The sequence below is a fragment of the Macadamia integrifolia genome, chromosome 11 (assembly GCF_013358625.1).
Source record: "Macadamia integrifolia cultivar HAES 741 chromosome 11, SCU_Mint_v3, whole genome shotgun sequence".
Taxonomy (NCBI): Eukaryota; Viridiplantae; Streptophyta; class Magnoliopsida; order Proteales; family Proteaceae; genus Macadamia; species Macadamia integrifolia.
The window spans coordinates 4,115,979-4,126,962 of NC_056567.1; the positions used below are offsets into that span (position 1 = coordinate 4,115,979).

The 10,984-nt window shown below is 40.8% G+C and overlaps 1 protein-coding gene across 2 annotated transcripts in view; it reads right to left on the bottom strand.

The window, feature by feature from the left end:
- The window catches only part of LOC122092623 (protein NARROW LEAF 1-like), a 32,419-nt gene that overhangs the window by 11,811 nt on the left and 9,624 nt on the right, over window positions 1-10,984 (bottom strand). For both annotated transcript variants that reach the window (XM_042662849.1, XM_042662848.1), the window contains exons 2-3: window positions 8,469-8,972; window positions 7,883-8,026 (exon numbers count right to left, since the gene is read on the bottom strand). In XM_042662849.1, coding sequence (XP_042518783.1) covers window positions 7,883-8,026; window positions 8,469-8,960 — 636 coding nt within the window. In that variant the 5' untranslated portion in view covers window positions 8,961-8,972. The remainder of the gene's footprint in view (window positions 1-7,882; window positions 8,027-8,468; window positions 8,973-10,984) is intronic.

Sequence of the window (10,984 nt, forward strand, 5' to 3'; positions counted from 1 at the left end):
ATTGCCTTCACTTAAGGAAGTGAACGGCTCACTAAAATCAAGACAGGTGGGGTACTGGTCCTTGACTCGCTCGAACCCTACAACCTCTACACTCATTGCCTGGAGTAGCACACTAGCCCGACTCCTAGCATTGGTGTGACTGAGGAACATGTTCACCCGGCTCAGTGCATCTGAAGCAGTATTCTCGACACCAGGTCTGTGCTTGAGTACAAAAGTGTACTCTTGAAGAAACTCAATCCACTTAGCATGCCTCTGGTTAAGTTTCTTTTGGCCACTCAGGTATCTCAGAGCCTGGTGGTCAGAGAATAGCACGAATTCTTGCGGTAAAAGGTAATGTCGCCAATAGCGCAGTGATTGGACAACCGCATAGAATTCCTTGTCGTATGTGGAATATCGTTGCCTAGCTTCATTAAGCTTTTCACTAAAATAGGCAACAGGGTGGCCCTCTTGTCCTAGGACACCACCTATCCCAATACCAGATGCATCGCAATTCACTTCGAAGACCTTAGAGAAATCTGGGAGGCGCAGGACTGGAGCTTCAGTCATAAGCTTCTTAATCTCATTAAAGGCCTTCGTAGCGCTCTTAGTCCATTGAAACTCCTTCCTTTTCATGCAATCGATGATAGGAGACATAATAGAACTAAACCGGTAGATTAACCTCCTGTAGAAAGTGGCTAAGCCATGAAAGCTTCTTACCTCATGGACATTAGTTGGCTCAGGCCACACTACAATCGCTCTCACTTTCTCAAGGTCAGTAGATACTCCCTGAGTTGACATAACAAATCCTAGGAAGATGACTTGATCACTCATGAAGGTGCACTTCTTGAGGTTGACATAGAGTTTCTCTTGCAAAAGCACATGAAAAACCTTCTATAAGTGATCCAAGTGGAAAGACGGGGATTTACTATAGATGAGGATGTCATCAAAGTAAACCACTAGGAACTTGCCAATGAATGGTTGAAGCACTTGATTTATTATCCTCATGAAGATGCTAGGTGCATTTGACAAGCCAAAAGGCATGACTAACCACTCAAAGAGGCCATCCTTCGTCTTGAAGGTTATCTTCCACTCATCTCCAGGCCTAACCCTAATCTGGTGGTACCCGCTCTTGAGATAAATCTTCAAAAAGACCGAAGAGTTGGCCATCATATCCAACATGTCATCAAGCCTAGGGATAGGGAACCTATACTTGATGGTGATCTTATTGATGGCCCTACTATCAACACACATACGCCAGGTGCCATCTTTCTTTGGCGTGAGCAAGACAAGTACAGCACACGGGCTAAGGCTTTCCCTAATGAATCCCTTCTGTAGCAGTTCATCCACTTGTCGTTTGAGTTCGGCGTGTTCTTTGGGATTCATTCAATAATGGGGTAAGTTCGGGAGAGAGGATCCTGGCACTAAGTCAATAACGTGCTGGATGTCATGCATAAGCGGTAACTCATCAAGTAGTTCCTCAGGGAATAACCTCTCGAATTTCCTCAAAAAGGGTCGCACTTCTCTAGGAGCCTCAGTGAATAAGCGTGACCTATCGGTATTACTCTGTACAGCAACTAGAGCATAAATCACCCCTGACTCTTGACACTCTCCTTCAAATTGTTGTTGATTTAAAATGTTTAGTGTTTTGGTGGGGGTGTGTTTGGATGTACTTCCCTTGTGTTCTGGAACCCTGACTTCCCTAGGGGCACTGGGGGTCAATCTAATCTTCTTCCCTTTGAACTCAAAAGACATAGGTGTTAGACTTCCCGTAATTGGTGACATCCCGATCATATAACCAGGGTCTACCTAGGATGATGTGGGCAACATCCATCTCTAGGACATCACACCACTCGATCCTCATATCCTGCAAAGTGTAGGTGAACTAAACACCTCAGATTAACGGGAATGGTGGACTAATCAACTCAGGCAACCTTGTAAGGCTTGGGGTGGGGTTCAGGTTTGAGGCCCATTCGAGCAACAGCACTCTTGGCGACCACATTCATACAACTCCCGCTGTCTATGACGACACGGCAGTTCTTGCCCTGATGACATGTGTAAGTGATGAAAATATTAGTTCGTCGCCAATCATCGCTACTCCTAGGTTGTGAGACCATGCAACGTACAATGCCAAGCTTGAGGTCACCGGCCTCCTCGGTGTCCTCATCAGATATGGTCTCATCAGGTCTATGGTCCTCATACTCATGGTCCTGAAATCCCTCTTGGTCACCTTCTTCAGGGGTCTACTCTCCGACATAAAGATTCCTATTGGGACACTCTCTAGAGAAGTGACCAAACCCGCGACACTTAAAGCACTGTTGTTGCCCACTACTCTTGGGTGCCTTCCAAAATTCCTTTACCCTTGTTGTCAAATTGACGTTGTGGTGCAGCAATGGGTTTTGGAAATCCAGTTGAACCTTGGGGTGGTTTTCCAAAGTGGAACTCCCCAACTTGGTAGCTCTTCCTCTGAGAATAAGTTCTCATGGAGGATTCCACCTCAAGGGCTATCCTAAAGGCATGTGGAACGTCTCGCATAGGTGGAGTGTCATACGAGACTAAATTTCGGAGTTGAGTCCGGTAAGGAATCTGGATAGTGTCTACTCAACATCCTCTCGAATATGGCTTCTAATTTTCAATTCATTGAACTTGCTCATATATTCGGTCACAGTCAACTTTCCTTGCTTCAGGGTATTCATTTCATTCAACTGGAGCCAAAAAGTGATAGGCAAGAATTCTCTCTTGAGCCGCTCTTGCATCTCTACCCAGGTAGTGATTGGCTCAAGTCCTAGGTGGTCCTCCTCGTACTCTAGGTCTGTCCAGAAGTCCTGGGTAGCTCCAATAAGCTTGAACTTAGCAAATCGATAGCGGACTTCCTCTGGCATGTCGTTGAAATCGAAGTACCTATCCATCTGCTTGATCCAATCCAGAAGGATCCTAGCATCAATCTGACCATCATAGGTAGGGACATCTACCTTAATCATCCGTCTGACATCAAAGCCCCTATCAGGATGCTCAAAACCCTCATCATCTCCATATTGGGTTAGGCATCTTAGCGGTGGGCCTCGACCCTTACCCCGATCCCTACCACGCCCTAGGCCTTGGAAGTTATCCTCTATTTGGTCATAACCATCAGTCTAGTTATTCTCATTTACTTTCTCAGGGTTAGGGCCTTTGCCCCTAGGTTCAATGCCAGTCGTGTTACGGCCTTGCCGTCCATCAGGGTTTTCGGCACTTGTCTCAAGGGCAGCCAACTTATTGGTAAGGGCTTGGAGATGGGCAGCTTGTGTTTCCTGTATGGCTTGGACAGCTTTCATGAATTCAGCCAGTTGCTCAGATTGGGTGGAGGCGTTAGTAGGGTTAGGCATATCCTGGTATGCTCTACCACTACGAATGGACATAAGGAGATGGGCAGCCAAGGTACGGTTGCCACCGACTCAAGGTCTACTCAGAATCTCCAATTGAAACAAGTAGCTAGCCCTTTCAATCTTGAGGTCAAAAATCTCCCTCTCAAGTATGTGCTTTTGGAGGGAATAGCATCCAATGCTATTTGGTCCCGCCAACTTAAGAAAGAAAAAGGTGTCATCTAATCTATGGTACCGCTCTCTTAGCTCAAACTCGACTACGGACAGATGGTGACGGAGACTAAACCTCGAAAGGTAAGACATGTAAACAAGGGACAACAGTACCTAATTACCCTAAACCCAGACAAAACCATGCTCTGATACCAAGATGATGTAGAGGGTTCCTAGGTGACTAGGTTTCCTACAAGGTTAACTAGCCAAGTAGGGTAGACTCAAGGGGCTTGGGTCGGACAGGGTAAGGGAAGCTCAACAAACAAGATTGACATGCAAGTAAAGTGAGATTAATGAATAATGTAGCAATGAACAATAATCGTCTAAGCATAAAAACACATAAACTCACTCAAGTTTCAGGTGGGAATATGGGGTAGGGAACATGGTAGCAACTATGTGTTAAGTTTAGCACGACTCTATCAAGACATTAAGCAAACTAAGTAAACCAAACAATGCCCAAAATCAACCAACTAATGAAAGGTAAAACAACATAAGTTTCTTTAGGGAAAACAATAAGTATTGGCTTAAAAAAAAATAAAAAATAAAAATAAAAAATAAAAAATAAAAAATAAAAAATAAAGAATGTAGATGTTTAGATTTCAGTGGGGACTAGTGGAGGTAATGGGAGGCCAATGAATGTAGAACAGGGGGGTTCTTTACTTACTTCCTTGTTGTCTGAAGTCTGAGGAGAAAAGAAGAAGCCGAAGTCTTCCAAAAATCGAGGTGCATTCCACCTTATTTGATGAAGAAAAAAATTCCAGCTTGATGATGAAGTGTCCAGCAGCAGTCCGATGGAGCTTATACGGCTGAGATGGCCTTCAATCTGTTGTGACTAATGGCTGCAACAGTATAGCAGTACCGAGAGGGACCGAGAGGGACAGAGAGTGAAAAGGGAGAGGTGAGATGAGAGAACAGCGAGAAAGAGATGAGGGGCGAGAGTGAGAGGTGAGAAAAGGGAGAGGGTAGAGAGAGAAATCGTGGGGGGGTTGGGGAGTTCTTTTTCTTTCAATATTCTTCATTCATTAATTAGAACCTTGGCCAATGGCCTTACATAAATAAGAGACGAATTACTAAAAAGAAAAGATTATTCTAGGAATGCTATTTCATAAACAAAGAAACTTTCTAAAAAGAAATCAATAGGATAATTACTTAGTTTCCTAATTAACTTAAAGACTCAAATAAACAAAATCCTAGGAAATAAAACTACTAAACTATCAGATTTGGTGGGGGCCACACAATCTTGGCAAAATTTGGAAGGAGAGGACTCGATCCAGCGCTGGAAAGGCTGGATCGAGCCTTCTTCTTTTCTTCTTCTTCTTCCTTCTTCTAATCCTCCAACCACAAAGAAGGTTGGGTCTTCTTCTTTCTTCTGTTGTATGTCTTGATGTCCCCATCACATCCTGACTAGTGAAAAAGCTCTATATGCACTGAATGCCTCCAAGTACAGGCCATTATTACTACCATACATCAAATCTACATCAACATCCACGAGAGAAATCCCAAGAACTAAAACTTAGAAAAAACATTATATTCAAGATGCATGCAATTCTTGGCTAATAACATTCTCACCGCCGGCCAGTAGTACATGACCTCGCAAAGTTTGGCTACAAGAAAGATATTGTGGAACCATCAAGAATTTAAGGATCAGAATCCAGAACATTCATGGGCAGTATAAATCTGGACTTGTGTGGATCAGAAGATCCAAACAAAGGATCAACCAATCTAATGTGCAAAATCCTGACATTGCCACAGGAACAACCAATTCTGACATCAATACAGATCAGACAATCTAAATGATTGGATACCAATTTTTAAAATGGCACAGAAATATATAACATAGGCTAATGCAAATCGATTAGATGATATACTGGCGTTGGGCTTTCTTTAAGACAAAAAGGAAAGAGACTGCTAGCAATGCAGCCGCAGGGATAGGGAAGAAAGAGAATCTCAAGGATGAGAGGAAGGAAGAAAGTGTGGGGAAGAGTGGAAGGTAATAACCTCAATATTAGCTAAAATTTCCTTTCATTCAATCTTGGGTGAGGTTTATCCTCTCATATGTTTTTATAAGTTATAACTAGGAATCTAGGATTTAAGGCAAACAGATTTTAAAAAGGAGAGTAAAGACAAAACAGAAATAAATAAGAAGATTCCCATGTGTGGACAGCAACAAGAGTGACCTGGACAGAATTGTACACTCAATTAAAGAAACCAAAACAGAAAAGGGAACTTCCCTCGTGTGTGGGGTGAGTTGGAAGTTTCCTACCTCGACCCAACAACCTACTAACCATGGTTGTCACGGCAAATAAGCAACCCAAGACGTTGGAGGGGTGGCTAGGCAATGCCTTGGTGCCCTAGGAATGCAATATATGAGTACATGTAATATAGCCATGATAATCTATATAATTATGCTTATATGCAACATAGAAGGCATATCAATGCAATATGAAATAATTATGTTAGTAATGACCTAATATGAGAAAACCAACATAAAATAGACAAAGCATACGATACAATATAAGCATATTCATCAAAAAAACAAATGAAGTGTCAACAAGGCATGATGTCGCCTTGGACCCAAAAAAAAGCCTGGACACCTAGGCAACACCTTGACAACTATGCTACTAACACAAAGAAACTAAACTGAAACTGAATCTAACTCTCCCTAGTCGCTAGCTCTTTGAAGTGTCCTATCCCAAATGAAAGAAACAGATCTCGGTTTATATATCCTAAATTCCTAATCAAGCCTAACTACTTACATAAAATAATAAAATAAACATCTAAAACTAGCTCACGATTGGAGAACCAATACTGAAGCAGTGGTTCAGTTTTTGAATCAGAAAATTAACCCAAAACCAGAATCGTAAGGTGTTTTCTGGTCAGTTTCTCCTCCTCCTGCTTGGGTATGCCCTGAGCCATGAATCTGAATCACAACCGTATCAAAAGCTTCAACAATAACCATGAAAATTACGTAAACACTGCATAAATTTTCAGAGTGCACTAAAGAACACAAATGGCAACGCCAACCATTCTTAAAAGAACATCATTTTGAGGGCCATTATCCATATTGGTTATGATATCCACTAGACAAACTAACCATGGGATAGATAGTGAACAACCATCAAATGAGGGTTCACATAATTTGAGGATTGGTAATCATTCCCCACTTCTTCTTCTTTTTTTTTTTTTTTTTTTTTTTTTTTTTTCTATTTTTTAAAGACAGGAAAATCATGGTCAGTGTGAAATCCTGATTGTGAAGTATTTGCAGTTGGCAAGTACCAAGTGATCACAGTGGAACATGGCCTGCAAGGACTACAGTTGGATACAGCCAAGCTTCATCCAGAGAAATTTTTTAACGAAGCGGGCTTGCAAACAATCAGGAAAGCCCCAATTATAAAAATTATGAAGAGGTTATTAACACTGAATCCAAATGATGGAGGAGACGAATGAAGCCCAGAATAGACGATAATTAACCACAAGAAAGTCAACACAAGCAACTAATTCATAGGCTGAATGTAATCCTTTTTACAAATCAAGGGAGAAGATGAGATTTCCAAGTCAAAAGAGGTGTTGCTGGACAACTATCATGGTCATGGCTACAAAAACAGAACTTCCTCCGATATTAAAAACCAATGCACACAGTCAGTTATCATATCAAGTCAACATACATGTCCACAGACTATCAAAAAAAAAATGCTATGTAACAAGTCAAGGGAAAGATATTGCTCAATCCTGAATAACTGTACGACCAACTATGGCAAATCTCAGTCATTATCATAATACGAGGAAAAAAATGAGAAGAGTTTCACCACGTAGCCCTACGTCTTTAATAGAGTTTAGCCAATCTTTACAAGAAAGAAAAAAATAGATCTCAATATCATCACAAGAGTGGTCCCAGACCATGGGAGCATAAGGATTTTCTGGAGAACCTCAATCTTTCACTGATTTCAGAATGAGAAATACAACGAGTATTTATAGAGACAGCTCTGTAGAACTCACCATAAAGATCCATATTTCTGTTAGGCTAAGATTTCTACAGGCAGTCTGGAAGAAGAACTGCATGAGTAATCAAATATTGATTTTCATTTTGTTTGAAACAAATCTGCCACAACATATTAAATAAAGTAAAAAACACATCATGCAAAGCCTCAATCCCAAATTTCTGGCCAGTATTGAAGGATAACATATAAACGCATTACAAAGAATAAAAAGGTAAAATATATGCTTTCCTTCTTATTAGTATAATTGCAAACATCACATTTACAGACAAGCAGTACTTAAGCAATCAATCATCCATAATGTGAATAGTATGTTTGGCTGAGACAGGTACAAGATACCTGAGAGCCTGAGCCAATGCAAGGATCACTTCCTCGTAAGCCATCCACAAGCTCAGTGTATAACTGTTCCTTGGGAGTTTGTGCAGGTGCACCATAGTATGAGAATTCCACAACATCCACATCACACCAGACACCTCCTGGTCCCTATAAACATGGAATTCAAAAATTCCAGTACAAAAATGAACTGAATAAAAATGAAAAGAAAGTATTCATGTATTACAGCTGGAAAGATTTTGATCAACCTGGCTAACCAAATCTGTCCAACCCAGTTACAACTAGGCTCAAGACAAGAATATGTATTCAAAATCCAGGTTTGGGCAAAAAGTAGCTCATTGGACCTAAGACCTGGTCAGGTCGAGTTCTTCAATTCAGACATGTACCAATTTGTTTGCATTTGAGATATTAGTTGGAAGTATATATCTTCTTCAAAGCACTAAAGTTAATATATGTATTTTCTTGGCAAGCGTTTTCTTATTCTTAATCCAACTTTTCGCCACCCATTACTATGTGAACATTTTGCATATTTTACCAACATTTCAAAGTCAATATAGTAGTCAAACTACCAGCCAAATCCTGTTTTGCTCACCATGAGTGCAGAGGGCAGGCATTGTATATTGCTCAGCCATTGTTTGTGAACTTTCCGAGCAACAAAGACAAGAATAGCAGGTATGTCTGTCAATATACCCCCCCGTATTCGAAACCCAATTGCCGTTCCAAGACTATAACGACGCAATATCTTGCTGTGGAAAGCCCTTATGGTCATTAGATCAAGCAAGGTGGTTGCTTGCTGACCCGTTGGCAACCGATCAAGAGTTTCAGGCAGCACTCCCTTCTGAAGGTTACCAAAATAGTTTGCTCGATCTTCAGCAGCACCATTCAATCGACTAGAAGTAGGCCATGAGAAGTAGGCAGCACTGCTCTCAGAAAGCTGACCACCTGATGCAAAGGCTTGAAGTGTTGGTGGAGTTGAAGTCAGATTAGGATGACTACAGTAGTTCCTCTCCAGGTCTAAAGCTGACTCTTCTGACTGCGTTGATCCAGAGTGATGACCCCTTAAATCCAATCTGGTCCTGTCCATCCTTCAATTGTCCTACACGAGCAAGGTCAACCTACTCTTAAAAAATCTAAATTAAATGTTCAATCATTATAAATTGAATGAAAAAACCAGTGGGGGGGGATCCAGGGACATATTTAGACCACAAAGAAACCCATGAAGCCATGATAAACAATTATTCACTTATCAAACCAACAATGATGGTGATAAGCCTTTTCTATTATCTGGGGGGAAGGCTTATAAATGGTAAAGAGACTCCGAAAGAATCACTGTGGTGGGATATCAACGGTAGGAAAAAAATGAAGAAAAGAAGCACAGTTAGTAAAGAATGAACTGTCACTTGTTTAACTAGAGAGGCCTTTTGACGTCCCAACCATTCTAGGTATAGTGATATCATAGACATTATCACAATTCAAATATTAGAACTTCTTGCATGGGCCACATCAGTAAGAGGTTTTCCTGCGGAATGGGCCCGAACCCTACTGTTTACAAGCTCAAAGAGGAGATTGCTAGACAGTTCTTCTCCAGTCTGTAGTCCTAGTGTGTTCACAGCTGTGTTTTTCTTCCAACATTTCAATTTTCTGTGCCCTATTCTTTGGCTCCGAGCTCTAAGCTTGGAGAGGAGGAGAAGGTTGGAGATGAGGAAGAAAGGAGATGAAAATTGGAATTTTGGCAGAGCCTCGATTTTAAAATACCTAATTTTACTACAACTTTTGCAGGGATCACACCAGTACACCACTGTTTCAAAAATCAGAATCGTATTAGCACTTCGGCAGATTTTAATCGGAGTCAGCACTGACCGATTCGATCCCCAATTCCGAATTTTGTAACCCGGGATCACACACACACACAAACACAGAGAGGGACAGAAAGAGGGGTATTTTTGTGCTGCAGAAAAGTATTGTTACTGTTTGAATGACTAGACAATTTAAACAGCCTTCTGGCAGAAACAACAAACAAAATGGAAGAAAGTCAGCCTAAATGTCCACATGCAGACCGTCAACATCAGCATTCAGGATGCCCACCAACTGTACCTTGAAAGCACTGATAAGAACTCTGCAGATTGAATGTTGACCAACTGTTTGGAGAGGGTGAGGAATGCAGAAATTCCAATACGTTGTCGGTGAACATTAAAATTAATAACATTTTTTTTACGGGTCCTCCCAAACACACTCTAAATTAATCTCAAAGTGGAACATGGAGAGAGAAATAGAATTAATAAAGAAGTAATTGTTAAGGCTTCCATCTTAAAACCAATTGCGTGGAGCGGGGTGGCCTCTTGTGTCTCTTATACATGATAGTGGAGTCACCCACAGCCAATGTGGGACTATCTCAATAGTAATTAAGGAGGACATAATACATTTAATGTCTATTGAAATAGAATTAAGCCCCCAAAATTAAGAAGGATCAAATAGGAACCAAGTGGCTTTACACATATACCAAAAATCTGCCTCAAGAAAATGTTGGGGAATTGAACAAATAGGAAAAACTGAAATTAATCAACAGGGAAGGGAAGCAAACCACAAGGAGGTGGGTAGGAGAAAGTAATGCCCTTCATACATTGGCAAATAGGTTTAAAAAATATTAATAAAAATAAATAAATAAATAAATAAAATCGGCCCAAGAATCAAACATCAAGACATAAATGGCACTACAATCAAATGGCACAACACTCACTAGACAAGGAGAAAGATTTCCACAAAAAAGAAACTAATGCAGATCTGAAGACCTACATCCGTAGGAAGAAGGCCAACAAGAGTAACTAGCATGTGGCCTTACCTTGTTGATGCTTATTAATTTCATACTTAGTTTTTATTTCATGTTTTATGTCTTAGTTTAGTTCCAATTGAACCATGGTCCATGTTGGTCCAATATCGGTTCAATTTAAGTGGTTAGAAGTTACTTTTACTTTTACCTTTTACTTTTCTAAATGGGGGGATCAATTCACTTTTATAAGTGATGATGGGTGAAGACTTTTCCACCTTTGGTAGTTGGGGGATGAAGATTTTTCCACCTTTGGTAGTTGGGGGATGACTTTTCCATTGTAA